We start from the raw sequence: 19,996 nt of genomic DNA, 5'->3' as shown, positions 1-19,996 counted from the left end.
TATATTGAGGCTGAGGTTGAGGCTGTGGTCATCTGAAGACTTGAAACATTATCAACTAGCGCTTAAGAAATGTAAAGATCTGGATGTTGATGCAAGAACACCTTGGCTCAAATTTATGAAGACTTAGCTCTCCAATCTTAATCTGAGTGAGCTTTGGTATAATCTTTCTTTTTGCAACAAGGGGATGGTGGAACATATGAAGAGCTTTTGTTGATAACAAACATTACCTGAGGTTTTGCTCAGGTAATTTAACAGAAAGATTTCTAGAAATAAAATGTGCTCCTCAATTCAAAGAAGTTCTTGACAAAATAGAAGACCCTGAGGCGGCATCTCTATAGTTAAAGTTTTGATATGTGATTTACCTGTGAACAAGCATAGCATTATTTGGAGTGGGCTGCGGAGAATATCTCCAAATTGCGAGGGCTGAACATCTCTTCTTAAAACAGTAGCACAAATCATGGTTTTGTGCCTCACATACATGGGCTTTAGGAAATCTTTGTCCCTGCGTGTAGAAAACGGGGAGAGAAAAGTTTTGAAAACGCCCGTAGAATCTTAACACAGATAGCACAGATCTATATGCATTTGCTGCGGACAAATATTTGTTGTAGCCTGGAGACTCAGACACCATATTAGTGGATCAACTGTCCCAAGGAGAGGATTGAAGTTATTTTAATAAGCTAATGCTGAGGCTAATTATTTGCATGTAGATTGAAGCTTAAGATATATGATAACCGTGGATAAATTTTCTTCTATGAGATGAGTATCAAGAAATGTTAACTAAATAAAATGAGTCTTTAGGCACTAGACAATCATGATGATGTTGATTCGTATTCGTAGGAATGGTCTTAGTTATGATGATGATTTGGTTATTGACTGAATAACTTGGTGATTATCTGTATTTAGGCCCTTTTTTCTTTACTTTAACATTTTTTTAATTCTTTTAATGCTGACAATCTGAAATTATTTTACTCAGTCACTTTAATTGCATCATTGTACATTTTCCTTTTGGACTGTATCGAATGTTAGATGGATTAGTTTATTGTGATCTTTTATGGCAGTGAGCAGCTAAAATAAAGAAATATTGATTGATTGAACAGCAGTAAGGTGAGGTAACTCGTTGTACTTCTGCTGAGTACTGTGGCAACTGTTACACATTATATCTTTGTTCAATGTGAATAAAAAGATTTAAAACTGAAATAATAACATTATTTGAAGACCTACTAGCTGTATATACTGTTTGGCCAAGGAAAAGCTCTCAGCCTCCATTTTTCTGTCCAACTACATGAATGATACATGGGGACTACAAGTTGCAGAGGAGTTAGTAGGTGGGTCATATAAATTTAGAAGACTGAACAACTGAATACAACAGTGAGGAAACAATGTAAGAAAATGATTATGTTACCCTGTAAGCATCTGTTTGTGGCCTGCAGTTCTGTAGATTCACATACTCTTCATTGTCCTGTCATCTAGTGTTGGGTGTGGATGTGTTCAAGTAGTTTTTCTTCAACTAAGTCTCTTGAGTCACGAGGTAAAGTGACTCCTCCTCTCAGTGATATTGCACATGGGCATCAACTCCATGGTTAGATTGTTTTACTGCAGTCGGCTGAGAAGGAGTGTGTTAGTAAAGAGATGACCATGCATATTATAATGTAGGAAGGTACTGCAACGGCCGCAGGTGTTTGAAGAGGAGGGTGGGCACATGTGAATCTACAGCACCACATGCCTCAAACAGATGCTTGCAGGGAAAGCAACATAATCAGTTCAATGGCATGTGTGGCTGTAGATGCACCTGCTTTGCAAAGACTATCAAGCAGGGCCCTCCAGAAAGCGTTGGCTAACCTGTGGGTGTTGCAGTTGTTTGGAAAAGGGTAAGTAGCATGGTCTGTCCTAAATTTGCTTGCTGGCATGATCATTTAGCCACACAATATGTTTAGAGAAAGCATGTGGGGTTGACCATGTAGCTGCTTTACAAATCTCAACTATTGGTATATTACCCAGGAAAGCCATAGGAGCTCCTATTTTGCAGGTAAAGTGGGCTCTAGGAGGTGTGGCAAAGTTCCTTTTGCTTTGGCGTAACATGTCCTATTTAGAAATAGCAGATTCCTATGTCAGGGGGCGAAAAGAGCACAAAGAGTTGCTTGGTTTTACAAAACTCTTAAGTTCTGTCACTTTAGTACATTAAAGCTCTTTTAACAACTAGTGTATGAAGAGCTCTTTCTGCTATTTTCTCAAGTTGAGGAAAGAATACAGTTAATTCAACTGAATGATTTAGGTGAACAGTAGAACCTACCTTTGGAAGGAATTTTGGGTTAGTTCAAAGGACTAACCTATCTCTGTGTAGTCAGAAGAAAGGCTCTTTCAAGGTTAGTGCCTGGAGCTCACTGACATGTCTAAGAGAAGTGATGGCTACTGAAAAGGCTACCTTCCAAGACAGAAATTAGAGAGGGCAATTATGCAAGGGCTCAAAGTCTAATGGGTCATCTGTAAGTCTAGGGTGTACAATAATGAGATTCCAAGCAGGTGCAGGGGGGAACCTGGGTGGAGTTAATCTTTTAAGACATTCCATGAATGCCTTAATAACTGGTATCTTGAACAGTGATCAATGTTGTCTGTTTTGCAGGTAAACAGCTACTGCAGCTAGATGCAAGCATATTGAAGGATATGCTAGTCCAGAACACTGCAAATGCAGTAGACAGCAGGTAACGTTTTGCATAGTTACATCAAAAGGGTTAAGTTTCAAGTTTATTTATTTATGATTACGGAACTCCGAAGAGGTACACATAATATCAAAAATACATGCCTATAAATGAGATAAGATTCAAATTTGCAATTAAATATTTATAGCAAAATATTCCACCAACACGAGATCTGACAATCCTAGAAGATAACCAAGGTACTAAAAAACTATCATTTAACAAAATTCCAACAAGCAGCAACATGAGATACAGTACGAAGTATAAAATGTCTTTTATGCCATCTGTGCAAGAATTTAGGAAATATATATTAAATAGAAAAAATTAATTTATATACCACAGAATAACAATAATTCATTGAAGATAATGCCATACTTTCAGACTTCCAAACGGGATTCCGTCCAGGAAGAGGCACAGAATCTGCCCTTCTAGCCATTTGGGATGACTTGAAGAATGCAGTTAACTGCAACGGGGTTGCTGCGCTACTTCTCTTGGTCCTCTCGGCTGCGTTTGACACAGTTGACCATGGGACTCTGATATAAAAACTCTACGAAGTTGGCATAGAGTGGACTGCTCAAGACTGTATCACATCCTACCTTTGCAACAGAATTAATGTCATCCATACTCCCTTTCTCATCCAAACCGTACTTTACAAAAGCAGGCGTCCCATAAGGCTCTATCATCTCGCCCATACTATTCAACATCGACATGAAGTCATTACCAGCACTGATCAATCAATTTCACCTCACATGCTATAACTATTCAGAAGACACGCAAATACTCCTACAACTGGAATGCCCCAAAGACACTGGAAACTCTCCAATTTTTTGTTGTCTCAGAGCCGTGGATCAATGGAAAGGTGGAGCCATCTCAAATTGAATGCTTCTAAAATGGAAATACTCATGTGTCGCGATTGGAAACATTATGACCCACTTGCCACGTGGCCTGATGATCTGGGAACACCTCCTAAAGTATCAAAGTAAGTAGGAAACCTCAGACTTACCTTGGACTCCAAGTTATTAATGAATGCCCAAGTGGACAAACTAGCAAGATCAAGCTTTGTTACTATAAAAATTCTGCGATGAATCTTCCCCCGTTTGGGATTTCCACATAAGGTCCAGGTTATCATCTCCCTTGTTCTGTCCAAACTCGATTACGCCAACAGTCTCTACCAAGGATCACCTTTAACGACCATGAAAACACGACAACGGATTCAGAACTTGGTTGCCAGACTACTCTTACATATAAAACCGCAAGACCACATCTCCTCTACCTTGAAAGCCCTGCATTGGTTACCGGCTGCCAGATGATCCACGTTCAAGCTGCTCTGAATCACCCACAAAACGATACATGGAACGCGACCGCTCTTCATCAGAAATAAAATCACCAAACACATTCAACAAACGAACCTCCACTCTAGAGTGGCAACTCGCATCAAAATCCCAATGTAAAAGAAAAAAAAAACATGGGTGTCAAATCCTTCTCTGTTCAAGCAGCCAAACTATGGAAGTCTTTACGCCCCAACATAAGATCCAAGGATAACCACCTTATCTTCAGAAAATGACTCAAGAATTGGCTCTGCCCCACATAACCACCGTACGTAAACAGAAATATACAGCCTATCCCTCCATACATAAGCATTTATTTAGATTATAGATAAGTATCTATATATGTGCATTGGTTTGTATAAATGGGTAGAATAATTATGGTAAAAAAAAATAGATATTCATTAGTTCTGCAAATGTACATATTACGGATAGTTACATTATTCTATATTTTGAACATGTATATAAGTGACTACATAAATAAATACATCGTTTATCATAACTATTTATCTACAATTGCTTCACTATTGAATGAAAAAAAAGAGTTATTTTCAAATTAATTTAAAGTACAACAACACTTGATAGCCGGAGTTTATTTAATGCATCTTTAACCTACACAAACTACCTTCCTTTATGCATCTATATACCTTTCATGTACTTATGGATCTATGCATTTATTTATTTTCTTCTAATTCAGCATATCCAATGCACTACCCTATTTCTAACCCAATACCGTTCTAAATATCTCAACTCTCTGACTCATCTCAAACCTCTTTCTACTACTCTATCCAATGCACTATTCTATTTCTCACCTTATACCTCTATCAATATACCCTCTACCTCCATTCTCTCATTCATCCCAAACCCCATATCACTATGACCCCCAAAATAACAATTTCTATACTCTTCCCTACTCTACCCCTCCTTGCATCATCTCATACCTCTTTTACTATTCTGATCTCCCAAAACAAGCCTTACTCATCCCAAGCCTCCTCCTACTGCTATGAGCTCCAAAACTAAAACAAATTACAAAACCTTCCCCCTTCTATCCTTCCACTATCCTTTTCAATCCAAATAACAAACACGCATGTTCACCACTCAAACTGATTTCATATTTCACTTTACAAATTCACCATTAATCCTTTATGGGTTCTAAAGTAGCGTGCTACTCACCGAAAAAGCGCTTCAACACCTCATCAGGGCTAGCAGGTGCTATACAAAAGCAAACCTTTTTCCCTCTTCTATTCCTCCACTATGCTTCGCAATCCAAATAACTGACTAACATATCCACCTTTCAAATTACTTTCATATTTCACTATACTAATTCACCACTAATCCTTTATGGATTTCGGAGTAGCGTACTACTCACCGAAAAAGCGTTTCAACACCCCATCAGGGGTAGCAAGCGCTATATAAATACAAACCTTTTTCCCTCTCCCATCCCTCCACTATCCTTCTCAATCCAAATAACTGACTAACATATCCACCACTAAATTTACTTTAATATTTTACTATACTAATTCACAGCTAATCCTTTATGGGTTCCTGAGTGGCATGCTACTCGACGAGAAAAACGCTTGAACGCCTCGTCAGGGGTAGTAAGTGCTATATAAATGCAATTACAATACAATACAAATGAGTAACACATACAAAATTTTAAAAAACACATAAGGAACCCTATCAACCTTGACAACAAACGGGTCAATGTGTTTACCATGGCAGTAGAAAACAAATCTTTTCCACTACGCAGCGTAACACGCCCTGGTTGTGGATTTAGAAGATGCTCTGAGAATGGTCATACATTCTGGTGGGAGATTTAGGTAACTGAATTCTATGACCTCAGGAGTCAACTCATAAGGTTGAGTTCCTTTGGATTTGAGTGCCTGACAGATCCGGGTTGAGGGGAAGCTTCTCGTGTGGCACTAGTGAAAGCTCGAGTAGTGCGGTGAACCAGACACCCACTGGTCTGTTGTAGTCGTCCCGACAGGTGTTACATGGTCCGGGAGAATGAAAAAATGAGTCACTGTTTTGAAGGGGAGGGTGTGGTGCGAGTGGAGGCACCTCTTCTACTCCCTTTGGATTGGAATTATTCCCTCTATATGTGCCTGTGTAATATCACCTTGACCGGGAGGTGTGATGCTGTTGCCTGTAGGAAAAGGTAGAGGCATCTGATGGTGTCACACAAGGAGTAGGGGTCTGAAGCATCCCCATTGACTTGGCAGCCTCAAACTCCTTTTCAATTTTGTCTAATGTTTGGTTCACTGGGAACCACACAGATGTTGTTGCTCAAAAGGAAGTTAAGGAATGTCTGCTGTACTTCTGGCTTAAACCAGATATGCAAATCAAAGAGTGTCTACGGAGCAGTATATTTGTATTTATAACCCTGGCAGCTATGTCCAATGAGTCGAGGGCATATCTGATCAAGCTGTTTGAAATTAACCAACCCTCTTGGACAATTTGGGCTGAGGAATGAGCCCTGGGGTACACCGCAGATGATCTCGATGGCTTCGGAGCGGAAGGGGGGAAGGCGGACGCTCTGTGTTCTGCCGGAGAGGAAGGAGGTGGTCCAGTCCAGGGCTTTCTCTTGGATCCCAGCGTCGTGGAGGCATGTCCATAGTGTGCGGTGGCAGACCGTGTCGAAGACGGCGGATAGGTCCAGGAGGATGAGGGCCGTGGTTTCTCCGTTGTCTAGCAGGGTCCTGATGTCGTTGGTGGCGGCGATGAGAGCAGTTTTGGTGCTGTGGTTGCTGCGGAACCCGGACTGGGACAGGTCCAGGATGCTGTTCTCCTCGAGGAATCTGGTCAGTTGTTTGTTGACAGCCTTCTCGATGATCTTTGCCAGGAACGAGAGCAGGGAGATGGGTCGGAAGTTCTTGAGGTCCTTGGGGTCCGCCTTGGGTTTCTTTAGTAGGGAGTTTATCTCGGCGTGCTTCCAGCTCTCCGGGAAGGTTGCTGTCTCGAAGGAGATGTTGATGGCTTTCCGGAAATGGAGTGCGATGGTGGTGCTGGCTTTGTTGAAGATGTGGTGTGGGCATGGGTCTGACAGGGATCTGGAGTGGACAGAGTTCATGATTTTGATGGTGTCGTCGTTGTTAATGTTGGTTCAGGAGATCAGGCGGTTGGTGCGGGTGGTGGTCGTGAGGGTGGGGGTTTCGGAGGTTGCCGGGGCGGTCGTGGCGTTGAAGCTGTCGTGGATGTCTGTGATCTTGCGGTGGAAGAAGGTGGCCAGCGAGTCGCACAGGTCTTGCGATGGTGGGATGTCGTTGCTGTTGGAGCTGGGTTTGGAGAGTTCCTTCACGATGTTGAAGAGCTCTTTGCTGTTGTGTGCGTTGTTGTCTAGGCGGGCTTTGAGATACGTAGCTGCCTTAACTAGAAGTTCCTGGCAGGAAGTTGCATCATCCGTGGTGATGGCTTAGCTGGGTAAAAGTCTGGATCATTATCTACGGAGAGGTCAATGAAGTAGCTGGCCTATGAATCTCATCGGGCTGTTGACCATCGTCATCTCTCAGTTTCAGACTGAGGGGAAACCTGTAGAATAATGTCTCCTGTATCACTAAGAGAGTGATGTCATGAAGAAGTGGTGGTGGTGAGGGAGGTTTAGGATGTAGGAGGAGGTGGAGGAGAAGCAGGCCAAGGTGGCTGTATAAGACACGTTGCAATGTCCTTTTTAGGTTTCGCCTGGCGTCCGCTGCGCAGCAGCGTTCGCGCAGGCGAAAACTTTTGAGAAGAGTATGGTGCCTTTGTCACGCCTCTCACTTCCATTGGCTAGCTCCATAAGTGGAGGCTAGCCATTGGAAGTGAGATCTGTCCGTCATGGTCCGAAGCGATTCGTGGGCGTTCCGGCGATGTTTTTCTCATCCTGCCCCTTTTAGCACGTCATGCGGCGGTGGGCGGATGTTATTTTTTTTTGGGGGGACGCCATGTTTTGCTCATTTGCCGCCGGAAGATGTCCAGGTGAGTGCTGTTTTACTTTTCTTGCCTTCTTGTGCCCGTTCCCACCCCCCCTCCCGCTGTCCGTTTGCCCGTTCCCGCCCCCCCCTCCCGTTGCCTGTTAGATTGCTGTGCGCGCTACTGTTTTGTGTGACCCTTGGCAATGAGCACTCTGCTCTCATAAATACATTTACTAGGACATCGGATCATCCTACCTGTGACTGGCATGTCACTGCCCGAGTCCGACCTGTGCCCCTTTCCCCTCAGTATGGCGGTGTAACCTCTTATATTTCAATTGCGCAATTCACATTTCAATAATTCGGTTTACAGTTAAACGAGGAAAGTATTGCTCTTTTAGAGTTTAAGGGTCCCAGGTGTAACTCGCCCAATCCAGAGTTGTTTACCTCTACTCCGAAGGCAAGGACATCAGTACGACAAGTCCCATAATGCAAAGCAAAATGTGGCACAGGTCTATTCGTCTGACGCAAAAAAAAACATTTAGATTATCATACGACGAGCAAGCAAACACTACATGTCCTCTCACCTTTTCCAGCAATAGATGTTGCTTTTTTCAATTCATATTTTAAGTGGTGCCTGACAAATTGAACCACAACTCCCAGAATGCATAGGTTTGTTGAATGAAAAGCACAGGAATGGAAGTGAGGCATAAAGTGATGTGGTGCCATGTGGCAACACCAGTTTGTGCCTCTTGGGGGCAGGTAATTTTGGCAGGTCTTAATGATTCCCCTTTCTCTAAACTTTATAGTTATCGGACACACCTGACCTCATTATATCCATCTATTACGTATGGTCCTCTCTGAGCACCACTATTGTGAATACTATGTCCAATTAAGAATCACTGTGAGGGGGGTTATAGGTCTATAGGTGCTATAGGTCTCGCATTTGCGAGAGATTAGGCTATTGTCATTGTAAATGACAATGCCATTTATTTATTTATTTTCAAAACCAACACATAAATAAAAATTGTCATTTACAATGCCAATAGCTCAAACTTTTCAAAAGGCGAAACCATTGCATTGTAAATGCTTGTTCTTTTTCTTAGGAAAACTGGGCTCTTCCATTAAAAACAATTCAGCAACTGTTGGTTTCTAAGGTAAAAAAGTGGAAGTCACTGAAAGACTTCTTAAGTAAAGTGATAATTTACGTGTGCTCATCAAGAGATACACAAGACACAGACACTTTATTTACTTGTTTCTATTTAATGAAAAGGGGACAGTGAAGTTAACTTTGAATAGATGTTTAATTTAGAGCAGTGGTAATTCTAAGTTAGGCATTTTTTTAAAAAGTAAACACAAATGAAATATAGCCTGTAAGATCCATTCAAAATATTTAAATTTATATTTATGAAGTGATCAGGGATCTTGCACATGGACTTGATCGTTCAATCAGCACATGACTGGGACTATTCAAATGCTTTTGACTGCTAATAAAGATCCCACAATGGAGAACCGTTGTTGGAAAAATGTGGATGCTTAACCGTGCACGACTCAATCCAGAGTGTAAGTGATACCAAGCTACTACACTCTTGAACAAATAATTTACTTCTACCGACGTGCAAAACAAACGTAGATGTCAAATTTATTCAACCAATGTGTCCACAAAGACCTAGACTATCTTACTTGGAAGTGCAACACTACCTGTTCAGCATTTCTCTGGGACTGCAGATGAGAATGCAGGCGCCGAATCAATGGGACACCGTGTCGTGATTGTCTCTTCAGTAGCCAATAGCTGTGTAGTCGCTGCATGAACTGATTCTTCTTCTGGAGGGAAATGCCACTGAAGATTTTACTTAACCTAAAATAAGTTGAAAGAACACAAAGATGAGAGCTGACCAATTCTATGAATAATATACACTCTGTCATCCCTTAACACTCTAAGAACATATATTCTCTATGGGAAGCATCAAACCACGCAAATCTTAGGCAGTTCATAAAAAAATCGCTAAATAGAAATGCCTTAGGGCAACTTACAAATCTCATGACACAACATCACAAGCAACTAGCATCTGATAACAGATTGACTGCACAGTGCCATGCATGTTTCTCAATGTTCCCATGTATATACTTATTTCTTGGAGCACAAAGACCTGAAAATTCCTTCCCTGTGCAATATGTAAATTGAAAGAGCTGATATCGGTAAGTAGGCTTTACCCACTGGTCGTTATCCCCCCACAGTCTTTAACACACAGGTAAGTATACCACAATGTAAGTATATGTAAAAAGGTTTTTACTTTTATCCTGCATCCATTACATGCTGAAATTTACTCCACCTGAATATATATATATATTTTTTTTTAAATAACAATTGTATATATATATTTAAGATTCAGGGGTGTTGAGGTAAAGGTGATTTAAGGGGTAAGAGGTGGCTAGAGGTAAAGAGAGGAAAGAGTGGTTTTAGGGTTGAGGGGTGGGTAAAGGTAATGGGAGGTAAGGGGATGGAAAAAAGTGAGGTTTCAGTGCCTCCCCTCCCCCCAAATATAAAAAGGAAAAAGGGGCATGGGGTGGGGGGGGGGGGTACTCTCCAAAATATATATTAATAAACTTATTTCAAAAAGATACATCTATAAATTCTTTATGTATTCAAGAATATCAGGCTTAAATTCATGAAATACAGGATAAAAGAATTTGTTGAAAAGCTCTAGGTTGTAAAGGTTAATGCATTCTAATATCCGCAGGGTAAAGACCCACATTGTAACATCTGATATTAGCTAAATCTTGGTGTCAACTTCAATCTACCTATTAAACTACGCCTGATCACATTTTCCAAATGGCATTTCAGAAATCACACAAAAAATATTTATCAACTGTTTTCAGCCAAAAAGACCAGCAAATGTTAGGAATCCCAACACTATAGAATAAAATTCCTACTGGAGCACGTTACTTTTGGTTAGTCAAGTTTTGTGAATTGTAAGAATTGTGTTTTTAGGGCTTTTTGGTTAAAGGTGATCTTGTGAAGTTGACACAGATCAATTTCATTTAGAGGTTCATATTTCCCTTGCACCAACTGCAAACTTGATTTGTTTATCAAATTAATACACCTGAAACTGCAAGCCTCAAGAACTTAAAGGAACCTAAAGGAATTCTAAGAAAAAGTAACCTCTTTCATTGTCTTTTTAAATTTGTAGAGGTCTGCCACCTGGCTCAGGTAAGAAGAAAAACTGTTCCAAAGTCACAAAACCTCACAACTTCTAGCTGGATTTTCCACTAAGTGGACTTGAATGTAAGACCAGAGTAAGCTCTCAGATATCTAAGGGGCAGAGAAATTCAAGCACTCAAACTCAGGTAAAGGTTTGTAAGGAAAATGCTACTTACCAGTATGCATCTGTTCTTGGCATGTAGAGCTGTAGATTTGTATACTTGTGCATAGATCGCCAACTGGTGTTGGGCTTGGATGTTTGCATTTTGTTTTTGTCTTGGAAGAAGTCTTTGTGGTCATGAGGTAGGTGACTCCTCCTTAGGACGATAGTACGCATGGGCATCGACTCCATCTCCAGATTGTTTTGCCAGGGAGGGTTATGACGGAGTTAGAAAAAAATAGAAAAGGATGTCCATGTGTAATGCATCTAAGTAAGATAATACTGGAACAGATAGAGGTATCCAGGGAGGCGGATGGGTGTATACAAATCTACAGCTCTACATGCCAAGAAAAGATGCATAAATCGTATACTTGGGCATAGACTATAAGGCAGTTACCTCTTTAGCCGTGGCTACCTGTATCTGTTGCAGTAGTTGGAAAAAGTGTTCTTACTACAGCCTGGCTTGTTGTTTTGCCTGCACGTCTACACAGTAGTGTTTTGTGAAGGTGTGTGGTGTAGACCAAGTTGCTGCTCGTTCTGCTACGGAGTCTAGAAGAGGGAAAAACACTGAGTTCTACAGACTGGTTAAGGTGGAAAGCAGGCCCGACTTTAGGTAGAAATTTTGGGTTAGTCCTAAGAATCACTTTGTTATGGTGAATTTGTAGTAATGGTTCTTGTATGGTTAATACCTGGAGTATACTGAGAGGTGATGGCAACCAGGAAAGCTACTTTCCGGGTGAAAAATTGTAATTCGCATTTATGCATAGGTTCAAATGGGGGACCTATGAGTCTGGTAAGGACCACATTTAAGTTCCATACTGGAGCGGTGGAACTCTAGGTGTAATTATTCTTTTAAGTCCTTCCATAAAAGCTTTGATAGCTGGTACTCTAAACAAAGACAAGTGTTGTCTATTTTGGAGATAGGCTGCTATGGCAACGAGATGTAGTCTAATGGATGTATATGCTAGGTTACATTTTTGTAGATACAAAAGGTAACAGATGATGTTTTGAAAAGAAGCATCTAGTGGGTTGATTTGGTTGTTTATACAGTAAATTACAAATCTTTTCCACTTTGCGGCATAGCAAGCTCTAGTGGTAGGACGTATAGCCTCTTTAATGATGTTTATGCAGTCTGGCGGGAAATTGAGGTAGCCAAATTCTAAGATTTCAGGTGCCAGATCGCAAGGTTGAGTTGACTGGGATCTGGATGTCTTATCTCTCCATGGTTCTGAGTGAGAAGCTGGGGTTAGGGGCGTAGCTTGTGATGAGGAACTACTGATAGTTCCAATAGGGTTGTGAATCATGGCTGTCGGGCCCATGTCGGAGCAATCAGGATCATTGTGAGTGAATGCTGTTTGAGCTTCCGAACTACTAGCGGAATAAGCGGGAGAGGCGGAAAAGCGTAAGCTAATTTGCCTGAGCAGTTCATCCATAGCGATTGTCTTTGGACAATGGCTGTGGATACCTGGATGCGAAGCTTGGGCATTTTGTGTTTTTGTGTGTGGCAAACAGGTCTATTTCTGGGTGGCCCCACATTTGAAAGAATGGAAGCAGAACTTGAGGATTAAGTTCCCATTCGTGGATCTGCTGTTTTTGGCGACTGAGTACATCCGCAATTGGATTGTGTACTCCTGGGAGGTGTTCTGCAAGGAGATATACGTTTTGAGGAATGGCCCATCTGCATATGCTTTGAGCTAGGTGTGAAAGCTGCAGAGAGTGTGCCCCCCCTGTTTTTGTTTATAATACATTGCTGTCATGTTGTCTGTACGGACTAGGACAGCTTTGCTCAGGAGGTGGAGTTGAAAAGATTTTAACGCTCGGAAGAATGCTAACAAAATTCCAGGTAATTTATGTGGAATTGTTTTTGTTGAGGGGTCCATATGCCCGGAATGGTGTGGGTTTGAAGATGAGCTCCCCAGCCGGTGAGCAATGCGTCCGTTGTTAGCACTACCTGTGGAACCCGGTCGAGGAACGGCGTCCTTTGGAAAGGTTTTGTGAGTTCCACCACTGTAGAGAGCGATGGGTGCGGTTGTTGAAAAACACCAGATCTGTTAGCTGATCTTGAGCCTGGTTCCACTGACGTGCCAAACACTCCTGTAAGGGACGCATCTGGAGTCTTGCACAAGGGACGATGAGAATTCAAGAGGCCATCATCCAGATTAACTGCACACCGCGCTGGAAGTGAGTGTTGAGGTTGAAACTTTTGTCTCAGAGCTTGTATGGCACTTATCCTGACTAGGTTGGGGCTTGCTGGAGCTGTTGAAATGTCTATTGTAGTTCCTAGATACTGTTGTATGTTGGACGGTTGAAGGTGGGATTTGGTGAGGTTTACCGTTAATCCCAAGTGGTGAAGCAGTTGGACTGTTTTGTGTGTGTGTTGCACACAGCTGCTGTGTGACTTGGCTTTTATGAGCCAGTCGTCTAGATAAGGGAAAACATGAATGTGCTGTCTTAAGTGGGCTGCAACTACTGTGAGACACTTGGTGAAGACTCTGGGTGCTGTAGTCACCCCGAATGGGAGGCGCTTGAACTGTTAGTATTGACCATCTACGATGAACCTGATATATTTCATGTGAGCGGGGTGAATGAGAATATGAAAGTAGGCGTCCTTTAAATCCAGTGTGGAGAGAAAGTCTCCTTGTTGAAATAGTGGGAGCACCTGTTGAAGAGTGACCATGAGGAAGTGGTCTGACTAAATGTAGAGGTATGTCTGAGGTCCAATATGGGCCTGAGAGAGCCGACCTTTTTTGGGATTAGAAAATAGAGGGAGTAAACCCCTGTGCCTTGGTGAGGCAAGGGGACTGGTTCTATTGCATGTTTTTGTAATAGAGAGAGAACCTCTTGTTTGAGAAGTGTAAGATGTTCCGTGGACATAGGACGTTGTCTGAGAGGAATGTTTGGGGGGGGTAGATGTGAGTTTCTAGGCAGTAACCATACTGGATAATTCGTCTTACCCACTTGTCTGTTGTGATTGAATTCCAGACAGGTAGGAACTGTGATAGACGTCCCCGACAAGAATGGAATGTTCAGGGGTAGTGGAGGAAAATCACTTTTTGGTGGTAGGGGAAGTGCGGGTGGAGTTTCCCCTGCCCCTTCCTCTATTGTTATTCCCTCTGTATCGTTCCTGAAAATATCCTCTGGATGAGGAGGATTGGTTGGGGCTTTTATAAGATGAGGAGGTGTTTTCTGATGCAGCCATCTTTGAGCCACCCCTATAAAAGGATCGACGAAAAGAACCTCTATTAGAGGGTAGTTGTAATGCCCCTATGGCTTTAGCAGTCTCTGTGTCTTACTTCATTTTCTCCAATGAAGAATCGACTGTGGGGCCAAAAAGGTGTTGTTGATCAAATGGCTGATTAAGATGTGCTGACTGTATTTCTTGTTTGAACCCTGGGATTCGAAGCCAAGAGTGTCGGCGTAGCAAAACGCTGTTGTTAATGGCACGTGAGGGTGTATTCGCTGCATCACGGGCACATTTGATGAAAGCGTTTGTGACAAGTTTACCCTCTTGAATGAGGTTGTGGGCTTTATCCTTGTATTGGTCTGGTAAGTGTTATATCAGTTTTTCTAGCTCGTCATCGTGAGCTCTATCATACTGCGCCAGGAGAGCTTGTGCATTTAATGCGCCAATGGTTGGCAGCTTGAGTTGCGATTCTCTTGCCTGATGCATCTATAAGTTTTGATTCCTTGTCAGGTGGAGCGGCGTCACCTGTTGTCTGAGAATTTGCCGTTTTCCGTGTATTTGAAACAACAAGCTAATCTAAAGGTACCTGAACCCTGATGTAAACTGGGTCTGCAGGAGCGTCTTTATATTTTTTGTCTACCCTTGGTGTCAGTATTCTAGCTCTAACAGGGTCTTTGAATACTTCATTGGTGTGTTTTATCATACCTTTGAGCATGGCCAGAGTGTTTGTGTTTTTTTTGTGAGGGAGCAAAAGTTTCCACTAAGAAATCTTCTTCTAAGGGATCAGTATGTAATTCCACCGCATGGTATTGAGCAGCTCTATTAATGAGCTGTGCGAAACCAATATTGTTATCGGGTGGTGATGGTCTAGAGGGATATAGTTCGGGGTCATTAGTATGATCCGGGTCTTTATCATATCAGGGGTCTGGATCCTGTGGAATGCTGTCCTGATTATCATCCCCATCCCCTTCCCCTTCCCATCTCCGTCTTCATCCCCATCCCCATCATTATCATCCTGTGGCCCAGGTGAAAAACGTGGTGGTGGTGAATTTGCTGGTGAAATTAGCAGATGTGGGTTAAAAGGTGGAGGAGAGGGAGGTATGTAAGGGGGAGAGGGGTTAGTACCCATGTCTTTTTTCTTAAGAGGAATGTGGTAGTCTTCAGGGAGGTCTAGTTTCCGTTTTTTGGGAAGTGTTACTCGAAGTTTAACAGTGTCTGGGTCAATATGCAGCTGTTTTTGCTTCGGATCCAAAGAGTCTTGTGGAGGAAATTCTTTGGATGGATGTTTAGGAGGGCTTCCGTGTTTTTTAGGATCGGTGCCCTTAGGTGCGGGTTGTTTAGGGTCCGAGAGCTTGGTTTTCCCCTGTTTCGGATCCAAAGGATTTTCTTTTGGTTGCGAAATTATTTCTTTAACTGGTTTCAGCTCCGATGCTTTCGGTTTAGCCGGTGTTGGTTCCGAAGCTTTTGGTTGAATCAGCTCCGAAGTCTTTGGTTCATGTGAATCTTTCGGTGCCGAAGATGTCTTTGGTGCCAACATTGGAGCGTCAGACTTAGCCTTGTGTTTCGGTGCCGAAGATGTGGGGTCGACACCTGCAGGGAGTTGGCTTGATCCCGAGCCGGAGGGCTTGTCTTTATGCTTCATAGCTCATAGCTCGAAGGAGGGGCGTCTGAAATAGTATCACGGTGTCGACCTTAGCTCGAAGGCGAATGTGTAACCAGAGTCTTTGGTGTTTTTGTGGGCTGTTGGGGCTCGTTACTCACAGTTCGTTGACCCGGAGTGATGTTAGAGTCCTCTTCCATGTCTGAGTCGTTTGCTTCAGAGACTGAAATGTGTCCTTCTTCTTCGGCGCCGGGTTGGAATTCCGATTCATCTTCGAAGATATCTGGCACCGGACTAGTGCCGCGTCTCATCTTGTGCCGTCGAGCCCGACGGTCACAAATCGTTTTCTTTGATCTGGATGATCAACAGGCCTGGCAGCTGGTTTCTTCGTGCTCCGGGGAGAGGCAGAGGTTACAGACCTCATGTAAGTCCGTGTGTGGGAATTTAGCACCACAGCTGGGGCATATTTTAAATGGAGTCCATTCCATTGACTGCTGGCGTGGTCGGCGCGGGTAGGGCACCCGGCCCGCGTCGAAGCGTCGATGAAAGTTGTTGGATTTGTACAGTGCGCGTCGAAAGGGAAACCACGATCGAAAACAATACTGTCAAGTGGTAAGGATTGCACGTCAAAAAGGTTCGAAGACGATCCAAAACTAGAGAGGCGCAATACACATCAGAACCCGATGGCGGTAAAAAACGAGATGGAGTCGATGCCCATGCGCACTATCATCCTAAGGAGGAGTCACCTACCTCGTGACCACAAAGACTTCTTCCAAGACAAAAACAAAGTGCAAACATCCGAGCCCAACACCAGATGGCGATCTATGCACAAATATACAATCGCTTAGGAAAAGAGGGGCCCCTTAATACCCAAAAGGTATAGGGCACTTATACAGTGAAAAAAGAACAATCCCTTTGGGTAGATTTCATTACAGACTATACAATTTTATCAAAAATTCACACATCCAGAAATTACACTCTTTCAACTTGCTCTTCTGCCACACCTGAAGATTGGACCATATTTAACAGGGGAAACCACTACAAAGGTTAAATTTTCACATACAATTATTGCTCACATAACAAAATTTTGACGCCAAATTCTAGTACACAATCCGCCTATCTGGCATTGGTTAAAGAAAGCTAATTATAAACTGTATATTTCCATGCTATTGATATTGTTTCATGACGGATGTGGTAATTGTTAAGACATATTATATCTGTCTGGCTTTTTTACTCTCTACATGTTTTTATGTTATGTTTGATTCATTTTTAATGTATTGAGTTCCATTAATCCTTTAGATATCGAGCATAATGACTGTTGGGCAACTTCTTTTAATGAAAATGTTGTTATGTGAACAATAAATGTATGTGAAATTTTAACCTTTGTAGTGGTTTCCCCTGTTACATATGGTCCAATCTTCAGGTGTGGCAGAAGAGCAAGTTGAAAGAGTGTAATTTCTGGGTGTGTGAATTTTTGAAAAGACTATATAGTCTGTAATGAAATCTACCTAAAGGGATTTTTTTCTTTTTCACAAGTATACAATCTACAGCTCATATGCCTCGAATATATTTGTTTTTTTCCAATATGGTGCCAGTTCGGATCTTTCAAGGAATATAAAAATGAGTCATATTTTATTGGAAGGCATGCAGCTGTGATTTGAACCACTGACAGACACAGTAGTAAAACCCTTGCATAGTTTAACTTTTTCTTTACAGACAGACTGTCTTTACCACAAATACCTTTTTTTTTGGGAGTTTTAAATAGCACAAACTTGACTCGAAGGTATCGGGTATCAGACTGCATTACATGAGCACCAGTTGCGTTACACAAGGACACATTCATTTTTGTTAGGCATGGGGAGATTAAGTGATTTGCCAAGAATCACAGGATGTTGAGCGCCATTGCCGAGACTTGAATCCGGTTCCCCAGATTTGAGGTCGACCGCACCAGCCGTTAAGAGTACAACCTCTCAGCCTTTACTACGCAGCCTTTCCCGCGCAGGTATCATGCAAGTAAGTGTATATTCTAGGATTTTATCTTTACCACGCATCCTTTACAATGCAGTACTTTACCACAACGGTAACGTTTTTTTCCTAGTATAAAATTTGTTATTTAAAAAAGGGATTTAGATGCAGGTAAAGCTAATGGGTTGTAAGGGTAATTTCAGGGTTTAGCAAAGGGAAGAAGTAAAGTGGAAAGAGTAATTTTAGGGTTCAGCGGTGGGTAGAAGTAATGGGATTTAAGGTTGATTTTAGGGTTTAATTAAAGGGAGGTAAGTGTGATATAATATATATATATATATATCTTACACAATGGCACTCTCCACAGTGTATTTATATAGGAGTCAGAGTTTTCATAGGAGGAGGACTGTTTTTGTTTTGCTAATAACGCTGGCGCTGTTTGACTAATCTTTATGAAACTCCCCCAACCTAAAAAAACTGTACGTTTTGGGGTGATTTGTCAAGTAGGGGGAGGGGTGGGTGAAGAAGTCCCACAACACTTTTTTCTCCATGTATTTTTCATCAGAGGAATTGAACAGTACATAAAAAACAGCTAAACAGAATTACACCCAAGTTTGGAGAAAGTCAGATCTTGCATCAGAATGCATGCTTTCTGGGATTTGGTGTAACTATATTCATCCGTTTCAGAGAAATTTAGGTTCAAAGTGTAAAGATATGTCGCTGTAGGAGTCCGATGGAAACATTAAAACGAGCATTCTGATCGGTCGGTCCTGCAGGACCACACAATGTGATTGGCAGCTGCAACATGAAAAAAAAATGTTGCAGACGCTTTTTGGAGACTTAGCGGCACTGTCCCCGAGTTCTGAAAACATTTAGATTTTTTTTAAAAGGATAGAAAAAGTGGCAGGGTAGGGATACCCCCACTGGCCAACAACAAATAACTTTTTTTGCATCCCAGGACCCCCACAGGACATAGGAAATCTTAAAAAAAAGAAACTTAAGAAAGTCAGCCAACCGACAATTCACCCCTTCAGCATCAGTGATGTCATCAGTGATGTCACTGACCATGTCATGAATGATGTAATATGTGACATCATCAGCAGTGGATTGCGGGTGCGCCATATATAGTTAGTCCAACTAACTATATAGGAGGAATTTCAATGGTTTTTTATATGATAATTCCTAACTATATAAGGCCTGAAACCTATGGTTTTTTCAGTGAATTTTCAAGGTTTTTTAAATGTTAATTCCTAACTATATAAGGCCTAAAACCTATGGTTTTTTCAGTGAATTTCAAAGGTTTTTAAATGCTAATTCCTAACTATATAAGGCCTAAAACCTATGGTTTTTCAGTGAATTTCAAAGGTTTTTTAAATGCTAATTCCTAACTATATAAGGCCTAAAACCTATGGTTTTTTCAGTGAATTTCAAAGGTTTTTTAAATGCTAATTCCTAACTATATAAGGCCTGAAACCTATGATTTTTTCAGTGAATTTGCAAGGTTTTTAAAATGCTAATTCTATTAGCGGATAACGTTTAAATATGTTAATATCCTTGTGGGACCACCTGAGCAGCCCTAGGGATCCGATTTTTGGACTGGAGCAAGATGCTCTCTGATTGTACCGTATTTCTTGCCTATTGCCCCCCTGATTGTGCCGTATTTCTTGCTTCTGCCCCCCTGATTGTGCCAGAGGAGCGGAGCGGGCCATCTTCTTTGAGAAGTTTGCGAAGATTCATCAACCAGCGCCAAAGTTATTCCCAATAGAATGTTGGGGATTTCCTATGGAAACTAGGTCCTAACTATATATACCTACTGGCTACCGCCATTAGGTAATATATATTCTCAGGAATAGTTTGTGGAATGTCTGAAAACAAATTTAAAGGCTGTGAATTATTCCACAGGATAGCTTTGGTGTGTAATTTGACAGATTCTCAAATGTCCACTAGCTGTACAATTTCCATTCATTTAGAGAACTATCATCT

At 41.8% G+C, this 19,996-nt stretch overlaps 1 protein-coding gene across 2 annotated transcripts in view; it reads right to left on the bottom strand.

The window, feature by feature from the left end:
- Nucleotides 1–19,996, bottom strand: part of BRPF3 (bromodomain and PHD finger containing 3) — a 538,751-nt gene that overhangs the window by 341,455 nt on the left and 177,300 nt on the right. For both annotated transcript variants that reach the window (XM_078644347.1, XM_078644348.1), the window contains exon 3: nucleotides 9,607–9,763. In XM_078644347.1, the coding sequence (XP_078500473.1) occupies nucleotides 9,607–9,763 (157 nt within the window). The remainder of the gene's footprint in view (nucleotides 1–9,606; nucleotides 9,764–19,996) is intronic.

The sequence above is a fragment of the Lissotriton helveticus genome, chromosome 5_1, assembly GCF_964261635.1.
Source record: "Lissotriton helveticus chromosome 5_1, aLisHel1.1, whole genome shotgun sequence".
NCBI classification, from domain to species: domain Eukaryota; kingdom Metazoa; phylum Chordata; class Amphibia; order Caudata; family Salamandridae; genus Lissotriton; species Lissotriton helveticus.
This window is presented reverse-complemented; position numbering and strand designations above follow the sequence as displayed.